The 19035-nt window shown below is 61.3% G+C and overlaps 1 protein-coding gene across 8 annotated transcripts in view; it reads left to right on the plus strand.

Moving 5' to 3' along the window:
- Window positions 1–16704, plus strand: part of LRP1 (LDL receptor related protein 1) — a 90422-nt gene extending 73718 nt beyond the window's left edge. For 7 of the 8 annotated variants that reach the window (XM_056514918.1, XM_056514920.1, XM_056514919.1 and 4 more), the window contains 25 exons: window positions 70–189; window positions 589–711; window positions 1503–1628; window positions 2858–2974; window positions 4379–4485; window positions 4598–4730; window positions 5387–5506; window positions 5911–6033; window positions 6231–6374; window positions 6445–6579; window positions 6752–6871; window positions 7166–7437; window positions 8760–8938; window positions 9138–9244; window positions 9440–9556; window positions 9639–9815; window positions 10168–10308; window positions 11234–11407; window positions 11480–11641; window positions 13066–13240; window positions 13483–13587; window positions 13772–13836; window positions 15171–15258; window positions 15345–15489; window positions 16474–16704. In XM_056514918.1, coding sequence (XP_056370893.1) covers window positions 70–189; window positions 589–711; window positions 1503–1628; window positions 2858–2974; window positions 4379–4485; window positions 4598–4730; window positions 5387–5506; window positions 5911–6033; window positions 6231–6374; window positions 6445–6579; window positions 6752–6871; window positions 7166–7437; window positions 8760–8938; window positions 9138–9244; window positions 9440–9556; window positions 9639–9815; window positions 10168–10308; window positions 11234–11407; window positions 11480–11641; window positions 13066–13240; window positions 13483–13587; window positions 13772–13836; window positions 15171–15258; window positions 15345–15489; window positions 16474–16611 — 3413 coding nt within the window. In that variant the 3' untranslated portion in view covers window positions 16612–16704. Of the gene's footprint in view, window positions 1–69; window positions 190–588; window positions 712–1502; window positions 1629–2857; window positions 2975–4378; window positions 4486–4597; window positions 4731–5386; window positions 5507–5910; window positions 6034–6230; window positions 6375–6444; window positions 6580–6751; window positions 6872–7165; window positions 7438–8759; window positions 8939–9137; window positions 9245–9439; window positions 9557–9638; window positions 9816–10167; window positions 10309–11233; window positions 11408–11479; window positions 11642–13065; window positions 13241–13482; window positions 13588–13771; window positions 13837–15170; window positions 15259–15344; window positions 15490–16473 lie in introns of those variants that run through there. The other variant, XM_056514925.1, reaches the window with a different exon arrangement.
- The last annotated feature ends 2331 nt before the right edge of the window (window positions 16705–19035 follow it).

Below are 19035 nucleotides of genomic sequence, written 5' to 3' on the forward strand. Positions count from 1 at the left end.
GTGTCCCCCAGGCCCCCCCAGCGTGGAGCTGCAGCCTGTCACCCCCTGACTGTGTCACCTCTTCCCCAGACATCCACGTGTGCCTGCCCAGCCAGTTCAAGTGCACCAACACCAACCGCTGCATCCCCGGCATCTTCCGCTGCAACGGGCAGGACAACTGCGGGGACGGCGAGGACGAGAAGGACTGTCGTGAGTGGGGGGCTCAGGGTGTCAGGTGGGAGCAAATGTGGGCCAGACTGAGGGGCTCAGGTCTGTGTCTTGGGGTTTTTGGCTGCCTGAGTTGTCCCAGGGCTTTCTCTGTACCCCTGGTCTCTGCAGAAGAGACTGTTTCCTAGTGGAAGTGAAACCCTTTGAAGTGGGTTTGGGCTGAGCCTGCTGCCCAGTTGAGGGGTCTGGTGGCCTCTGCCCTGTCCCCCCATAGCTTGGAGTCTTCTGGGGCCATTTTATGGCTCTGCTCCATCTCCTCCACCAAGCACACCAGCCCCTTGTGATCCCTGGAGCATCCACACACCTCTCAACCCCATGTCTGGTTTTTGGGGAAGGGGCTGGCCCTGCTGCCCTTCCTGACACTGTTTCTCCCTCCTGCAGCTGAGGTGACCTGTGCCCCCAACCAGTTCCAGTGTGCCATCACCAAGCGCTGCATCCCCCGAGTGTGGGTCTGTGACCGTGACAACGACTGCGTGGACGGCTCGGATGAACCTGCCAACTGCAGTAAGGGACCTGTGTGGGCACAGGCTTCTGGCCACGTGTGAAATGCCCTCACCAGGCACCTCTGTGTGCTGGCACTGTGGCAGGTCCCTGCTCAGTCCCTTCTTGGTCCCTCCTTGGTCTCTCCTCATTCCCTGCTCAGTTCTACCTCAGTCCCTCCATGGTCCCTCCTTTGCCCCTTGTTCTCTGCTCAGTCCTTTTTCAGTCTCTTCTTGGTCTCTCTTTTGTCCCTTCTTGTTCCCTGCTCAGCCCTTGCTCAGTCCTTTCTTCGTCCCTCCTTGTTCCCTGCTCATTCTCTGTTCAGTCCCTGCTCAGTCCCTCCTTGGTCCCTCCTTTGTCCCTCCTTGTTCTCTGCTCAGTCTTTGCTCAGTCCCTTCTTGGTACCTCCTTGTTCCCTGCTCATTCTCTGCTCAGTCCCTGCTCAGTTCTGCCTCAGTCCCTCCTCTGTCCCTTCTCAGTCCCTGCTCAGTTGTATCTCATTCCCTGCTCATTCTCTGCTCATTCCCTGCTCAGTTCTAGCTCAGTCCCTCCTCTGTCCCTGCTCATTCCCTGCTCAGTCCCTGCTCAGTGGTACCTCATTCCCTGCTCATTCCCTGCCCATTCCCTGCTCACTCCCCGTGGGCAGTGGCTGATGCTGTTGCTGGCTCTGGATCTGTCCCTCTGGGATCCTCCTCCCCCTGACTTCTCCCTGGAGAGCTGCTTGGGAGGCAGGGGGATCTCAGCCAGCTCCAGGCTGCTCACCAGCCCTGCAGAGAGCAGCACACCCCTGAGCAGTGTCCCTTTGTCCCCTGCAGCCCAGATGACCTGTGGAGTGGACGAGTTCCGCTGCAAGGACTCGGGCCGGTGCATCCCGGCGCGCTGGAAGTGCGACGGGGAGGACGACTGTGGGGATGGATCCGATGAGCCCAAGGAGGAATGCGGTGAGCAGGGGCTGTGGGGACAAGCCAGTGTCACCTTGTGTCCCTGTTCCCCGAGGGACAGGCTGGCTGGCACTGGCTGTCTCCTCTGGGCTGCTCCAGGAGCTGCTCCTGTTCCGAGTGGCGTGGGCAGGGCTGGCTCAGAGGGAGGTGCTGACCCCTGCCCTGGTCCCGTTCCTTCCATTGTGGGGAGCAGTGCTGTCCCCTGTCCCTGTCCCTGTCCCTCCCCATGTTCAGGGCAGTGCTGACCTCTGTCCTTGTCCCATTCCTCTCCTCATTTGGGGCAGTGCTGATCCCATCCCTGTCCTATATCTCCCATTGTGCAGGGCAGCGCTGACCCCTGTCACTGTCCCATCTATGACCTGACTGGGGGAAGTGCTGACCCCTGTCCCTGTGCCATCCATTCCCCTACCTGGGGCAGTGCTGACCCCTGTCCCATCCCTGCCCTCACATGGGGCAGTGCTAGCTCCTGTCCCTATCCCATTCATGCCCTGATTTGGGGCAGCCCTGACCCCTGTCCCTGTCCTATTCATTCCCCACCTGGGGCAGTGCTGACCCCTGTCCTGTCCCTTCCCCTGGGGCAGTGCTGACCCCTGTCCCTGTCCCATATTCCCCCCTGGGGCAGCCCTGACCCCTGTCCCTGTCCCTGACCCCCCCCGGGGCAGCCCTGCCCCTTGTCCCTGTCCCATATTCCCACCTGGGGCAGCCCTGACCCCTGTCCTGTCCCTTCCCCTGGGGCAGCCCTGACCCCTGTCCCTGTCCCTTCCCCTGGGGCAGCCCTGACCCCTGTCCCTGTCCCTGACCCCCCTGGGGCAGCCCTGACCCCTGTCCCTATCCCATATTCCCCCCAGGGCAGCCCTGACCCCTGTCCCTGTCCCTGACCTCCCTGGGGCAGCCCTGACCCCTGTCCCTGTCCCATATTCCCCCCTGGGGCAGCCCTGACCCCTGTCCCTGTCCCTGACCCCCCTGGGGCAGCCCTGACCCCTGTCCCTGTCCCTGACCCCCCTGGGGCAGCCCTGACCCCTGTCCCTGACCCCCCTGGGGCAGCCCTGCCCCCTGTCCCTGTCCCTGACCCCCCTGGGGCAGCCCTGACCCCTGTCCCTGACCCCCCTGGGGCAGCCCTGACCCCTGTCCCTGTCCCATATTCCCCCCTGGGGCAGCCCTGACCCCTGTCCCTGTCCCTGACCCCCCTGGGGCAGCCCTGACCCTGTCCCCCTGTCCCTGTCCCCCAGACGAGCGCACGTGCGAGCCGTACCAGTTCCGCTGCAAGAACAACCGCTGCGTGCCGGGGCGCTGGCAGTGCGACTACGACAACGACTGCGGGGACAACTCCGACGAGGAGAGCTGCAGTACGTGCCCCCCCCGGCCTGTGCTGCCCCCAGGGGCAGAGGGGAGAGGTTTGGGCCCCCCCCCCAGCCCCTCTCCTGCAGGGGAGTGGCAGGCTGGTGGCCGGGAGAGCCACAGTGTCCCCCAGCCAGGGGGTCTGGAGAGCCTGGCCCTGCACGGGGTGGGCTGTGCAAGGAGACGCCCCAAGGGTGATGGGTGACAGGGAAGGGGTGACCCCAGCAGCAGTGTGGTCACCTGAGGGCACCTTGTCCTGCTTTGCCACCAAGTGTCACCCCCTGCCTGGCAGTGGCACCTGGGATGGCAGTGGGGACACACAGAGCTGTCAGGAGGGACTGGGCCAGGGCATGGGGAGGCAGCTGATCCCCAAAACTGGGGCAGAGGGTTCAGTGCTGCCCCTTTGTGAGCTCCTGCCCTGCTGAGCAGCCAAGGAACACGAGTGTCCTCAAGGACAGGAGCATTCCCAGGGCTCCACTGTGCCTCTGTCCCTCCAGAGGGTTCAGACTGCCTGTGGGATGGCACCAGGGTCTGCTGCCAGACCCTTTCCTACCCCTCAGTGCCCACTGGGTCCCTCTGTCATCCTGCAGCTCTTTAGGGTGCAGAGCAGCTTTTGTTTTCTTTTCTGTTGATTTCCCGTCGTGTTTTTTGAGTTTGTGCCATTTCACTTCATCTTACGTTTTTCTCCATTTTCACACTGTCGTTATGGGGCGCTCAGAGGTAGGTTCCTGCCAAAATCTTTTAATTCCATGTACAGTCTCTCTAAAATCGATGAAGACAGTAATTTCTAGGTGAGGGCAGAGGGGTTGGGACTGCACAATCCAGGTGCATTTACTGAGCATCAACACCAGCATCTCTGACCTGTGCATGGCTTGGTCTTGGCTCCTAAACCCATCCCCACCGTGACTCTCCCTGCTCCACCTGGACACCCCCTGTTCCCCTCTTCCCCCACAGCCCTGTGCCATAACCAGAGGGTCCCTGTGCCCCAAAACCCGGGGGTCATGGGGAGGGGAAGGGTCCCAAGAGCCATCCCAGGTTGTGCCAGGCTGTGCCACGTGCCGTCCTCCTGGATTTGGCACTGGCTGTGAGCAGGTGTCTGTGCCCATGCCCTGTGAGGGGGGACAGGGGTGAGGCTCTGCCAGGGCACTGCTGCAGTTCCTCCTGCCTGGGGGGCAGCAGTGGGGCTGGTGCTGCCCTGTGGAGAGTGAGTGATCTGGGGGACAGCCACAGTGCCCCCCCAAACCCTCACAGGCAGCTGGGAGCCCTGGAGCAGGAAGGGGCTGAGAGGTGGTGCCAGATGTGCCCCTCTGGCAGCTCCCCTGTCCCCAGTGCCACCAGCTGTGTCCCCCCAAGGACACCCCGTGCCCTCCCACTGTCCCCACGCTCAGGGCACGCCCTGTGTGTGTCCCCAGCGCCCCGGCCCTGCTCTGAGAGCGAGTTCTCGTGCGCCAACGGCCGCTGCATCGCGGGCAGGTGGAAATGCGACGGCGACCACGACTGCGCCGACGGCTCCGACGAGGTACGGGGGGACACAGCCCAAATCTGCCCCTGCCTGGCCCTGGGGCTCAGAGCTCAGCCCTGCCACGGCCACCCTGTCCCTGCTGAGCGTGTCTCTCGCCTGTCCCCTGCAGAAAGACTGCACCCCTCGCTGTGAGTTCGACCAGTTCCAGTGCAAGAACGGGCACTGCATCCCCATGCGCTGGCGCTGCGACGCCGACGCCGACTGCATGGACGGCAGCGACGAGGAGAACTGTGGCACGGGGGGTGAGGGCAGAGCTGGGTGTGCCCCCAGGCTGGCTGTGTCCCCCGAGGCTGGCCGGGTCCCCCAAGGCTGGCTGTGTCCCCCTCTCACTGTCCTCAGTGTCATCGGTGTCCCCGTTGCTCCCCTGTGTGTGTTTCCCCCCACCACTGCCCTCATGTTCCCAGTGTCCCCTCTGCTCCCTTGTGTGTGTGTCCCCCCTTCCCTCCCCTCGATGTCATCGGTGTCCCCAGTGCTCCCCTGTGTGTGTGTCCCCTGCCCTTGGTGTCACCACTGTCACCACTGCTCCCCTGTGTGTCCTCCCCTCCTTGCCCTCAAAGTCCCCTGTGTGTGTCCCTCCCTCCCTGCCCTCATGTCACCGGTGTTCCCATTGCTCCCCTATGTGTGTGTGTGTGTCCCCATCACTGCCCTCATGTCACCGGTGTCCCCTCTGCTCCCCCGTGTGTCTATCCCTTGTCCTCGATGTCACCAGTGTCCCCTCTGCTCCCCTGTCTATGTGTCCCTCCTCTCTGCCCCACCCTGGAGAGTGCACGGACACGTACACAAGCCCTGGAAACTCCCCAACCCTGGAGACCCCCAGTCCATGCTGGGAACTGGAATTGTGGCCCCAGGCCATGGTTTTGACAGCAGGGCACTGACTGTCCCCTCTGCTCTGTCACAGTTCGCACGTGTCCCCTGGACGAGTTCCAGTGCAACAACACCCTGTGCAAGCCCCTGGCCTGGAAATGTGATGGGGAGGACGATTGTGGGGACAACTCAGATGAGAATCCTGAGGAGTGCTGTGAGTGACCCTGCGGTGCCCCTGCCCCAAGCCCCCCATGGATGGGGGGACAATCCCGGAGCTTGGGCACCGCTGTGGGGACAGGAGGGTCTGGGGGTGACCTTGGCAGCTCCTTTTGGAGGTGGCCAGTGGGGCTGAGGGGCTGGAGGTGGCTGCAGTTGAGGGAAAGGAATTGCAGAGGGGCTGAGCAGGTGGTGGGGAGGGGGCTTGGGTGGGCTGGGCGAGGAGAGGGCTCCCAGCAGCCGGGCGATTGTCTTTGCTTCAGTCTCTTTGCTTCAGCCTCCGGAGCCGTGGGACAGCCCTCCCCGGAGAGCAGAGGCCGAGCAGCAGCTCGTGACACGTGTGACAGCCTGGCTCCGGCGTCTCCTTTCACCGTCACCGTTTGTTTCTGTTTGCTGGTGCAGTGAAATTCCAGTGTCCCCCCAACAGACCGTTCCGCTGCAAGAACGACCGGGTTTGTCTGTGGATCGGTCGACAGTGCGACGGCATCGACAACTGTGGAGATAACACGGATGAGAAGGACTGCGGTGAGTGGGGCACAGCCCTCAGCCTGCCTGCTGGGCACTGTGGCCCTCAGGATGCTCCTCCCCAAACCCAAGGGTCAGCTTGGGGTTGGTTTTGCTCGGTCTTTCCTCCCGAAATCTCTCCCTGGCCGCTCCCAGAGGGTCCCATGGGGATGGGTGCCCGGCACGTGGGGGTCACAGCTGCTGCCCCTCACCCGCAGAGTCACCCACGGCCAAGCCCAAGAGCTGCAGCCAGGACAAGAACGAGTTCCTGTGTGGGAACAAGAAGTGCATCAGTGCCAACCTCCGCTGCAACTTCTTCGATGACTGCGGAGACGGCTCGGATGAGGAATCCTGCTCGCACGGTGGGTGGGGAGCCCGCTGGGGGCGGGGGGACTCGCTGTGACACGCGTGTGACAGCACGTCCCCCCGCAGAGCACAAGTCCTACGACTGCATGACCAACACCACCATGTGTGGGGATGAGGCCCAGTGCGTGCAGTCCCAGTCTGCCTCGTACTGCACCTGCCGCAGAGGATTCCAGAAGGTGCCGGACAAAAATTTTTGCCAAGGTACTTCCCACTGCTCCTGGAGAGGGCTCAGGCTGTCGGGTTCAGCATTGGTTTTTGCCAGTGAGATGTGATTTTACAGCAGGGCTGGGGTGACAGGAATTCCTTGGGGCAGAGTTGGGGTGCGTGGGGGCACCTTCCAGGTCTCCCCCTGATCCCACCTCCCTCTGCCCAGACATCAACGAGTGCCTGCGCTTTGGGACCTGCTCCCAGCTCTGCAACAACACCAAGGGCTCCCACGTCTGCAGCTGCGCCAAGAACTTCATGAAGACCGACAACATGTGCAAGGCAGAAGGTCAGGAAGGAACAGGCACCCACAGGGGGTCTCTGTGTGTGCCCAGCATCCCTCATGTGCCCCAGAGCTCCTGTGGGAATCCTTTACTCTTCCCTCCAGCCCCCTGTAGCTCTGCCCACCCTTCTGGTGGCCATCTGTCTGTCCATCCCTGGCAGAGTGAGCTCCCAGTGACCCTCCCCTCCCACCATGGAGCTGGGCTGAGCTCCTGTTCCCAGCTGAGTCCCCCCTCCTGGCTGAGCCCCTGTTCCAGCCCAGCCCATACCAACCTCTCCTCCTCCTCCTCCTCCTCTGCAGGCTCTGAGCACCAGATCCTCTACATCGCTGATGACAACAAGATCAGGAGCATGTACCCCTTCAACCCCAACTCTGCCTACGAGCCCGCCTTCCAGGGCGACGAGAACGTGCGCATCGACGCCATGGACATCTACGTCAAGGGCAACAAGATCTACTGGACCAACTGGCACACGGGCCGGATCTCCTACCGGGAGCTGCCCGCCTCCTCCTCCGCCTCCACCGCCTCCAACCGCAACCGGCGCCAGATCGACGGCGGCGTCACGCACCTGAACGTGAGCGAGACCTGTGTCACCATCCCCTCATGAGACCTGTGTCACCATCCCCTCATGAGACCTGTGTCACCATCCCCTCAACCCCAGCGGGAGTTGTGGGGTTCACTCGACCCCAGGGTGCAAAAGACAAAAGCAAGAGACTCGGGTTTTGTTCAGCAGCAAGCAGCAATGCAGTTTATTGGGTGAAAACAATTCAGTTTTGAGAGAGAGAGAGAGGGAGAGAGAAAGAGAGAGAGGTAAAGGAAACAAAGTAAAAGGGGAGAGGGAGAGAGAGAGAGGTAAAGGAAATGAAGTAGAAGTTGAGAGAGAAAGAAAGGATGGGATGTAGCTACCAACAGAAGTGAAGCATCCTCGTGGTCATCCAACGATGGACATGTCTTCAATCCGTTGGGGAGAAAGAGATCTCAGAGTCTCTTTAGGAAAGTCACTTTTTATAGTCCTTTTCCAAAGCCTCTGGCCAAAAGGTGGGAGATTTATGGACTATTGTATGTGGAGATCGTTGCTCCATGATGCAGGTGCAGGAACAGGCGCTATGAGCAGCACCTGCTGAGAGCAGCACCACGGCAGCACCAGCACAGCACAGACAGTGCTGGGCAGCACCAGCACAGGCACAGACAGTGCTGGGCAGCACCAGCACAGGCACAGACAGTGCTGGGCAGCACCAGGCACAGCACAGACAGTGCTGGGCAGCACCAGCACAGCACAGACAGTGCTGGGCAGCACCAGGCACAGGCACAGACAGAGCTGGGCAGCACCAGCACAGCACAGACAGTGCTGGGCAGCACCAGCACAGGCACAGACAGTGCTGGGCAGCACCAGCACAGGCACAGACAGTGCTGGGCAGCACCAGCACAGCACAGACAGTGCTGGGCAGCACCAGCACAGCCACAGACAGTGCTGGGCAGCACCAGCACAGCACAGACAGTGCTGGGCAGCACCAGCACAGGCACAGACAGCGCTGGGCAGCACCAGGCACAGCACAGACAGTGCTGGGCAGCACCAGCACAGGCACAGACAGTGCTGGGCAGCACCAGCACAGCCACAGACAGTGCTGGGCAGCACCAGCACAGGCACAGACAGTGCTGGGCAGCACCAGGCACAGCCACAGACAGTGCTGGGCAGCACCAGCACAGGCACAGACAGTGCTGGGCAAACATCCACCTGGGCCAGGCCAGAACTCAGCTCCAGAGCAGTGCTGGGGTCCAGGCTCTCAGAGAAACTTCAGACTGACTCTTACACCCTGCCAGGGCACAGTGGGAGCGATGGGGATGGGCTGATGCTTTCAACCCCCCCCTCACCTTGTCCCACTCTGCCCCATGCAGATCTCAGGGCTGAAGATGCCGCGGGGAATCGCCATCGACTGGGTGGCCGGGAACATCTACTGGACGGACTCGGGGCGGGACGTCATCGAGGTGGCGCAGATGAAGGGCGAGAACCGCAAGACGCTGATTTCGGGGATGATCGATGAGCCCCACGCCATCGTGGTTGACCCATTGAGGGGGTGAGGGACTGGAGCCTTCATGCCACTCCTTCACCACACTCCCCTCACCACAAGCCCAGCCGTGTGTCTCATTGTTGCTCTCTGTGTCTTCTGGAGTTGCCCCAGAGTTGCCTGGTGGCTCCAGGATGCCATGGGGACAGTGTGGGAGGGTTTTTTCCTGCCCTGTTCCCCTTGGAATGATCTGCCTGTGTCCTTACAGAACCATGTACTGGTCAGACTGGGGCAATCACCCCAAGATCGAGACGGCTGCCATGGATGGGACACTGCGGGAGACCCTGGTGCAGGACAACATCCAGTGGCCAACAGGTGAGAGAGACAGGTGACAACAGGGGGGCAGAAGCCATGATGGGGACACGTTCAACCATTGATGTTGGGGAGGGTTCTGGGGCTCAGAGCCCCACAGCAGAGGAGTGTAGGGGTGGTGGGGGGTTGCTCTGTGGGTCACTTGGTCAGGAGGGGCTTGGGGTGGACTGGGGGCTCACCAGGGGCTGTGTCCCTCAGGCCTGGCCGTGGACTACCACAACGAGAGGCTGTACTGGGCCGACGCCAAGCTCTCCGTCATCGGCAGCATCCGGCTCAACGGCACCGACCCCGTCGTGGCCATCGACAACAAGAAGGGTAAGGGGTGCCCCAAGGGGGTCCCTGGCATCGGTCCCACCCCAAATCCCTGCCTCCACATGTCCCCTCCTGGCTTCCCCAGGGCTGAGCCACCCGTTCAGCATCGACATCTTTGAGGATTACATCTACGGCGTCACCTACATCAACAACCGCATCTTCAAGATCCACAAGTTCGGGCACAAACCCGTCACCAACCTGACGTCCGGCCTCAACCACGCCACCGACGTCGTGCTCTACCACCAGTACAAGCAGCCAGAGGGTGTGTGCAGGCCTGGCACGCCCACCCTGCTCCTGGGGTGGGAGGGAGGTGCCAGGGACTGATGTGAGGTGCCAGAGGGTGAGGGGAGTGTTGGCAGAGCTTGGGAAAAGGGGATTCAGACCCCCAGCTCCAGAGTGGGGGTGTCTGGGTTGTTGATGGGGTGGGTTGGGTTGGGTTGGGTTGGGTTGGGTTGGGTTGGGTTGGAGGAGTCCAACTGCAGCGGTGAGTGGTCAGGTGGTGACCTCAGGGCATGGGAGGGACAGCACAGGGCAATGTCCTAGAGGTGCTATGAAGCAAGAAGGGCTGTGGGTCACCACGCTGTCCTCACCACCTGTGCCCTCCCCTCCTGCAGTGACCAACCCCTGTGACCGCAAGAAGTGCGAGTGGCTGTGCCTGCTGAGCCCCAGCGGCCCCGTGTGCACCTGCCCCAACGGCAAACGCCTGGACAACGGCACCTGCGTGGTCATTGCCTCGCCCACCGTGTCCCCCGTGGGTAGGTGACAGCAGAGGAGGAGAGGATGAGGATGAGGATGAGGTCCTGCTTTGAAGGACAGCTGTCTGCCAATAAAGGCAGAAGCTTCTCTTTGAAATGGAGAATGTAAACCCTCTTCTTCTAAATTATTATTATAATTTTGAAATTAAGGGGCTTTCAGGCAAAGATATGGGAATTAGGAATAACAGTTCTTTACTAGGAAAATTGAAATAGAAATGCAGTATTACAAAGAACAATCCCAAAAACCCTGCCAGAGTCAGAATCCAAGCTGACACCCGTCAGTCAGTCAGGGTGTTGGCACAGTCCCATTCAATGGTGGCTGCATCCTCCTGCAGTGGCAGATGTGGTTCAGTTGAAGCAGGGTTGCAGTTTTCCTCTGAAGGTGCAGGGATGATGTGGAAAGGTCTGGTTTTCCTCTGGAATCCAGTGGGAAGATGGATAACTTGCTGTCCCAAATCTCAGTTTTTATCTGGGTGGGAAAGTCTTGGCTCCTCCCCTGGCTGGAGCATCTCCCATGGGATGATGGAATTTTATCAGTCATGCCCTGGGACTCAATGGCCATTAACAGGAGATATCTCCTGGAGGGAGGGTGGGCTGTGGGAAGATAAAGATGATTGCCCAGCTGGTTTAACACATTACCCATTAACAGGAGATATCTCCTGGAGGAAGGATGGGTTGTGGAAAAGGTAAAGATGATTGCCCCAGCTGGTTTTTAACACCTGGCCCATTAACAGGAGATATCTCCTGGAGGGAGGATGGGCTGTGGGAAAGATAAAGATGATTGCCCCAGCTGGTTTAAAGCTGGCCCATTAGCAGATAATATGTGCCAGGATATCAGGGTCACTGACAGAACACACATTTCTGGCCACATCTCTATTGCAACCCAAGTCCTGCTCACTTCCATCCCCTCCCTCCTCCCTGCCAGTGCCCACCACGGACACGTGTGACCTGGTGTGCCTGAACGGCGGCAGCTGCTTCCTCAACGCCCGCAAGCAGGCCAAGTGCCGCTGCCAGCCGCGCTACACCGGCGACAAGTGCCAGATGGACCAGTGCTGGGACTACTGCCAGAACGGGGGCACCTGCGCCGCCTCGCCCTCGGGTGAGCCAGCAGGGCCAGGGGCGGATGGACAGACGGACAGAGGGCCACGGAGCTAACCGGTTTCACCCCTAGGAATGCCGACCTGCCGCTGCCCCACCGGATTCACCGGGCCCCGGTGCAACCAGCAGGTGTGCACGGATTACTGCCAGCACAACGGCAGCTGCACCGTCAACCAGGGCAACCAGCCCAGCTGCCGCTGCCCGCCCGGCTTCATCGGCGACCGCTGCCAGTACCGTGAGTGCCACTCACCTGGGGACAGCAGTGGGGGTCAGAAATGGGGGTGACACTCACCTGGGGACAGCAGTGGGGGTCAGAAATGGGGGTGACACTCACCTGGGGACAGCGGTGGGGGTCAGAAATGGGGGTGACACTCACCTGGGGACAGCAGTGGGGGTCAGAAATGGGGGTGACACTCACCTGGGGACAGCGGTGGGGGTCAGAAATGGGGGTGACACTCACCTGGGGACAGAAATGGGGGTCAGAAATGGGGGTGTCACTCACCTGGAGATGGGGGGGAAAGCAGTGGAGGGTCAGAAACAGGGGTGACACTCACCTGGGGACAGCAGTGGGGGTCAGAAATGGGGGTGACACTCACCTGGGGACAGCAATGGGGGTCAAAGGGTGGGTGTCACTCACCTGGGGATGGGGGGGACAGCAGTGGGGGTCAGAAATGGGGGTGTCACTCACCTGGGGACAGAAATGGGGGTGACACTCACCTGGGCATGGGGGACAGCAGTGAGGGTCAGAAATGGGGGTGACACTCACCTGGGGACAGCAGTGGGGGTCAGAAATGGGGGTGACACTCACCTGGGCATGGGGGACAGCAGTGGGGGTCAGAAATGGGGGTGACACTCACCTGGGCATGGGGGACAGCAGTGGGGTCAGAAATGGGGGTGACACTCACCTGGGGACAGCAGTGGGGGTCAGAAATGGGGGTGACACTCACCTGGGCATGGGGGACAGCGGTGGGGGTCAGAAATGGGGGTGACACTCACCTGGGGACATCAGTGGGGGTCAGAAATGGGGGTGACACTCACCTGGGCATGGGGGACAGCAGTGGGGTCAGAAATGGGGGTGACACTCACCTGGGGACAGCAGTGGGGGTCAGAAATGGGGGTGACACTCACCTGGGCATGGGGGACAGCAGTGGGGTCAGAAATGGGGGTGACACTCACCTGGGGACAGCAGTGGGGGTCAGAAATGGGGGTGACACTCACCTGGGCATGGGGGACAGCAGTGGGGGTCAGAAATGGGGGTGTCCCTCACCTAGGGACAGAAATGGGGGTCAAAGGGTGGGTATCACTCACCTGGAGACAGCAGTGGGGGTCAGAAATGGGGGTGACACTCACCTGGGGACAGAAATGGGGGTCAAAGGGTGGTTGTCCCTCATCTGGGGATGTGTGGGGGGAGACCTCTGGGGACAGTGCCAGAGGGTTGGGCTCCCAACCCTCTTTTGGAAGATGCTGTGGGGACAATCAGGGGTTGGGGGGGGTCCCATGTTCCTCTGTTTTGGGGCAATCCCTGCGAACAGCACCCGTGGGATTGGATTTTCAGCTCCCCCTCTTTGATGGGGTGCTGTGTGGGGCAGGGTGGTGCCCCATGGGGGACTGGAGGGGCAGTTTGGGGGCTGCCCACCCTGACCCCCATGTGCCCCCCAGGGCAGTGCTTCGATTACTGCGAGAACGAGGGCGTGTGCCAGATGTCAGCCAGCGGTGCCAAGCAGTGCCGCTGCCCCCCCCAGTTCCAGGGTGCCCAGTGCCAGGAGAACAAGTGCTCCCGGTGCCAGGAGGGCAAGTGCAGCATCAACAAGCAGAGCGGGGAGGTCTCCTGCATGTAGGTGCTGGGAATGTCGAGCTGGAGGGAGGAAAAGGGGGTGGTGGGCACAGGGACCCCAGAGAAAACCGGGATCAGACACAGCTGGGTGGGTAATTCAGGGCAGATAAATCCAGGGGATCTGGGAGGAGGAGGTGGAGGTGTCTCAGTGTCCCCAAATCCCATCTCAGCTGAGTCCTGAGGGGTGGGGGGACACAGAACACCCGGGGGTCCCCATGGCACTGACCCTCTGTGCCCCCCAGCTGCCCTGATGGGAAGATAGCCCCGAGCTGCCTGACCTGTGACAATTACTGCCTGCACGGCGGGACCTGCTCCATCAGCGACAAGACCCAGCTGCCCCAGTGCCTGTAAGAGAGGAGGGGGCTGGGGGGCGAGGGAGGGGGGGCAGGGGGGGTGTGCGCCCCCCCAGACGTCACTGACACACCCCATCTGTGTGTCCCCACCCCGCTGACCCCAGGTCTGTGCCCAGCTGTCCCTCCCTCCCTCCCTGCATGGCCCTGCCCTCTAACCCCCTGCTCTCCCTGCCCCCAGGTGTCCCTCGGGGGTGACGGGGACGCGCTGCGAGGAGTTCATGGTGGGCGAGCAGCAGAGCAGCCGTAAGTGGGGGGGTGTGACCCCCTTCCATGCCAGTGTGGGACCCCCTTCCATGTCACACCACAAGTGTGTGACCCCCACCCATGCCAGTGTGGGACCCCTTTCCATGCCACACCCAAGGGGTTTGGGGGATTGGGACCCCCCTTCCGTGCCAGTGTGTGACCCCCTTCGATGTCACACCACAAGTGTGTGACCCCCATCCATGTCATACAATAAGTGTGTGACCCCCCTTCCATGTCACACCAGGGGGTTTTGGGGATTGGGACCCCTCTTTCCATGCCACACCACACCTGGGGGGGTTTGTTGGTGATCCAGGGGCAGTGTGTGACCCCCCCTTCCATGTCACACCACAAGTGTGTGACCCCCATCCATGCCAGTGTGTGACCCCCATTTCCATGCCAGTGTGGGACCCCCTCTCCATGTCACACCCAAGGGGTTTGGGGGATTGGGACCCCCCCCTTCCATGCCAGTGTGTGACCCCCACTTCCATGTCAGACAATAAGTGTGTGACCCCCCTTTCCATGCCAGTGTGGGACCCCCTTCCATGTCACACCACAAGTGTGTGACATCCCCCTTCCATGTCACACCACAAGTGTGTGACATCCCCCTTCCATGTCACACCAGGGGGTTTTGGGGATTGGGACCCCTCTTTCCATGCCACACCACACCTGGGGGGGTTTGTTGGTGATCCAGGGGCAGTGTGTGACCCCCCCCTTCCATGTCACACCACAAGTGTGTGACCCCCCTTTCCATGCCAGTGTGTGCTCCCCTTTCCATGCCACACCCAAGGGGTTTGGGGGATTGGGACCCCCCCTTCCATGCCAGTGTGTGACCCCCCCTTCCATGTCAGACAATAAGTGTGTGACCCCCCTTTCCATGCCAGTGTGGGACCCCCTCTCCATGTCACACCCGAGGGGTTTGGGGGGTTGGGACCCCTCTTTCCATGTCACACGACACCAGGGGGTGTGTTGGTGATCTGGGGCAGTGTGTGACCCTCCCTTTTCCATTTGTTGGTGGTCCAGGGCAGTGTGTGACCCCCCCTTTCCACACCACACCTGGGGGGTTTGGGGGATTGAGACCCCTCTTTCCATGTCACACCACACCAGGGGATTTTGGGGAATGGGGACCCCTCTTGCCATCCCACACCACACTTGGGGGGTTTGGGGGATTGGGACCCCTCTTTCCATCCCACACCACACCCAGGGGTTTGTTGGTGGTCCAGGGCTGCCCCTGTGTGACTCCTGAACCCCGTTCTGTGCTGGAAGGGGGGACACATGAGCACTGTCCCCCCCTCCCTGCCCCAGGCTCTGACTGTCCCCGTGCCTTCCTCCCACAGGAACAGCTTCCATCGTCATCCCCATCCTGCTGCTGCTCATCCTCCTCACCGTGGTGGCTTTTGTGTGGTACAAGTGGAGAATCAAAGGGTCAGTCTGGTGGCACGGAGGGTTCAGGAGGGTGGGGGACAGCCAGGGGTGGCACTGCCACTGACCCTCTGCCTCCCCCACCTCAGTGCCAAGGGCTTCCAGCACCAGAGGATGACCAACGGTGCCATGAACGTGGAAATTGGGAATCCCACCTACAAAATGTACGAGGGGGAGCCCGATGACGACGTGGGGGAGCTGCTGGACGCTGACTTTGCCCTGGACCCTGACAAGGTGAGGGGCTGTGGGTCCTGCCCAAAGTGGGAGGAGCAGGGGGGACACGTGCTGGGGTGGGGGGACATTGCTGTGGCTGTCAGGGCTCTGTGTGCACCAATCCTGGGGGGCTCTGAGGGTCTCTAAGGCTTCAGAGCTCAAGAGGTTGCAAAGGTTTGAGGGATCACAAAGCTTTTGAGGCTGGGTGGGCTCCAAGGGTTTGCAAACTTTTTGGGACTAAGGAATCTCCAAGGAGTGAGAAAGGTTTTGGGGCTGGGGGGAAACTCTGAAGGTTCACAAAGCTTTGGGGCTGGAGGTTTTGGGGCTGGGGGAGACTCCAAAGATTCACAAAGGTTTTGGAGGTGGGGATGCTCCAAGGGGAGGCTCCAAAGGCTTTGGGGTGGGAGAAAGGGGGAAACTCCAAGGGGCTGCAAAGGCTTCAGGGCTTGGAGGTTTCTGAGGAATTGCAAAGGTTTTGGGGCTGGGGGGGCTCTGAGGGGTCACAAATTGGGGCTGGGGGGCTCTGAGGGGTCATAGAGGTTTTGGGGCTGGGGGACTCTGAGTGGTCAGAAGGATTTTGGGGCTGGGGGGTTCTGAGAGGTCACAGATTTTGTAGCTGGGGGACTCCAAGGGGTGACAAAGGTTTTGGGGCTGGGGGGTTCTGAGTGGTCAGAAAGGTCTTGGAGCTGGGGGGTTCTGAGAGATCACAGAGGTTTTGGGGCTGGGGAAACTCAGAGGTCACAGGTTTTAGGGCTGGGGGTTCTGAGGGGTCACAGAGGTTTTGGGGCTGGGGGGTTCTGAGCAGTCACAGAGATTTTGGGTCTGGGGGCTCCAAGGGACGACAGAGGCTTTGTGGCTGTCCCACCCTGAGGAGCTCAGGGCTGGGGGGTGGCTCTCCCCGAGTCCCCCCAGGGTGGGGAACACCCCTGGGCACGGCAGCTCCTGCTCAGGGCGGGGGGCGTGACCTCTCCGAGCCCCCTCCCACCCTCTCCCCTCCCTCTGCAGCCCACCAACTTCACCAACCCGGTTTACGCCACGCTCTACATGGGCGCCCACAACAGCCGCAACTCGCTGGCCAGCACGGACGAGAAGCGGGAGCTGCTGGCGAGGGGAGACGACGAGCTGGCAGATCCCCTGGCGTAGGGGGGGCGAGGGGCTGCGGGCCCCCCCCGGGCCGCGGGGAGGGGGCCACGGGCCGCTGTATAAATGTACAAATGAAGGATTATTACTTTTCTATGTGAGCAGTATTATTACCTGTATATTCCCCCCCCTCCCCACCCCGGTCCCAGGTCTCGGTGTCTTCATTGCCAGACCCGGCTTTGGTTTATTTTAAATCTCTTTACATTTGGGCCCCCCCACCTCCTTTTTCCTTTCCCTGTCCCTTCTCACCCCCTCCCACCCCCCAGGAGAGGCTGGCACTGGGGTGAGCACAGTGGGGCTGGGGCTGGTGGGAGACCTGGGGTCACTGCTCAGGGGGGGCACAGGTCGGGGGGAGGCAGAGTGGGGTCCCACATGTTCCCAAAAACCCCCCAGTTCAGCAGCTCCCCTCCCCAGGGACCCCATTTCCATCCCCCACCCAAATCTGCTGCTCTCCCCTTCTCCTGCAGCTTGGTCTCTGCAATCCCCCCCAGCCCCCCATTCCCCTCCCGTTTTTCCCCCTCATTTTCCCCTCCCTCCCCATTTTCCCCTCCCTCTCTCTGCCTCTCCTTCCCCCATTTTTTTGCCCGACTGTTACAGGGGCCAGGATGAAGCCCCCAGCCCCACTGCGGTGTGGGGGGGTCCCCAGCCCCTCAGCCCCCTCCCCACCCCGGCCTCTCACCTGCCCGCTCTCCAACATGCACATTTTTTAACAGGAAAAAGAAAAAAAAAAAAAAACCACAAAAAAACCCCTGGAAATGACCTAGCTTTTATAGTAGAAATAAATAAACGCATGTGGGGGGGGCGGGGGGGGGGAACCCCATCCTTTTATTGGGGGGAAATGTTTTAATAATTTTTGCTGGATTACTTTACAACTAAACAAAACAGATATTGTTATAAATAAAATTTTTAAAAACTGAAGTGCAGGCTGCTGGTTGGAACGATGCCCCCGAAGCCCAGAGGTGCCAATCCTGGCCCTGGGGGTGAGAAGGGGAGGTCGGGGGTTTTTGGGGTGTGGAGAGGAGGGGGCTCGGGGGGGGCACGGGGGGGGCTGCTGAAGGAGAGAGAATCCCAGCAGGAGCTCTTGTTCCAGTGCACGGCACGGGGGGGGGGCGCGGCTGGGGTGAGGGGGGCACCGGGAATGGGAACGGGAACGGGAATGGGGAACTGGGAACAGGGAACCGGGAACGGGAATGGGGAATGGGAATGGGGAAGGGGAATGGGGACGGGAATGGGAATGGGGAACGGGGAATAGGAATGGGGATGGGAATGGGAATGGTTTAAGGGAATGGGAATAGGGAAAGAGGAACGGGAAACGAGGAACGGGGAACCAGAAACGGAAGCGGGGAACTGGGAACCAGTAACTGGGAACGGGAAACGGGAATGGGGACGGTGAATGGGGAAAGGGGAACCGGGAACCAGGAATGGGAACGGGGAATGGGAATGGAGAAAGGGGAATGGGGAACGGGGAACCAGGAACAGGGAACCAGAAACGGGAATTCGGAACGGGGAACCGGAACGGGGAACCGGCACCGGCGCTGCCCGCAGTCCCAGGAGCCGCCACCAGGTGGCGACACCGCCATCGAGAACGGGGGGGGGGGCAGCGCGCGCATCCCCGTGGCCCCCCCATGTCCCCCCGTGTAACCCCCCCGTATCCCCCGTGTGACACCTCCGTGTCCCCCCATTGTCCCCGTGTGTCCCACCTGTACGCCCCCATGGACTCCCCCCCATAATCCCACCCTGAGTATCCCCCATGTCCCCTCATTGTGTCCCCCATGTCCCCCCATGTCCCTCCCATCTTCCCGTTCCCCCTCTAGCGTGTCACTCTCATCTACCCCCCGTGTCCCCCCCCGTGCCCCCCACTCCGTGTCCCCTCCGAGCCATCCCTCGATCCTCCCGCCCTGCCACAGCCACAGCACCGGGTGCTGCGGGTGGGGGGCTCAGCTGGGACCCCCCCCACATCCAGGGCAGGGACCAGGGCCAGGACCCCGGCAGGGACTCGTGGCCGCCCCGGGGGGGCTCGTGCTGCGGGGCTGGGGGGCTCAGACCCACTCGTGACATCGAACCCTCAGGGCGTCGAGCCTTCGTGGCATCGGCCACGTGCCGGGTGGCGTGTGAGGGACCCCCAGGGACCCCCCAGGTCCTGGTGGCTCAGCAGAGAGGGTCGCCCCTCGCCCCCCACCCCCACCATCAGCACCCCCCGCAGCCGCTGCCTTTGAGCCCCCCCAGCCCCGCGCCGGGCGCCGGCGGCCTCAGATCTATTTCAATAGCGGCTCTTTGTTCACTTATCGGTCCTTAAATCTCCTCCCGAGGTTTCTCCTCCCTTTCCCCTCTCCCCCACCGCCCCCCCCCGGCCCCCCTCCTCACCAAACCCTTTTTATCTTTTTCCTTCAATATTTTCTATTTTTCACTCTCTTCCCCATTCATCCT

This window comes from Oenanthe melanoleuca, linkage group LGE22, assembly GCF_029582105.1.
Source record: "Oenanthe melanoleuca isolate GR-GAL-2019-014 linkage group LGE22, OMel1.0, whole genome shotgun sequence".
Lineage (NCBI taxonomy): Eukaryota > Metazoa > Chordata > Aves > Passeriformes > Muscicapidae > Oenanthe > Oenanthe melanoleuca.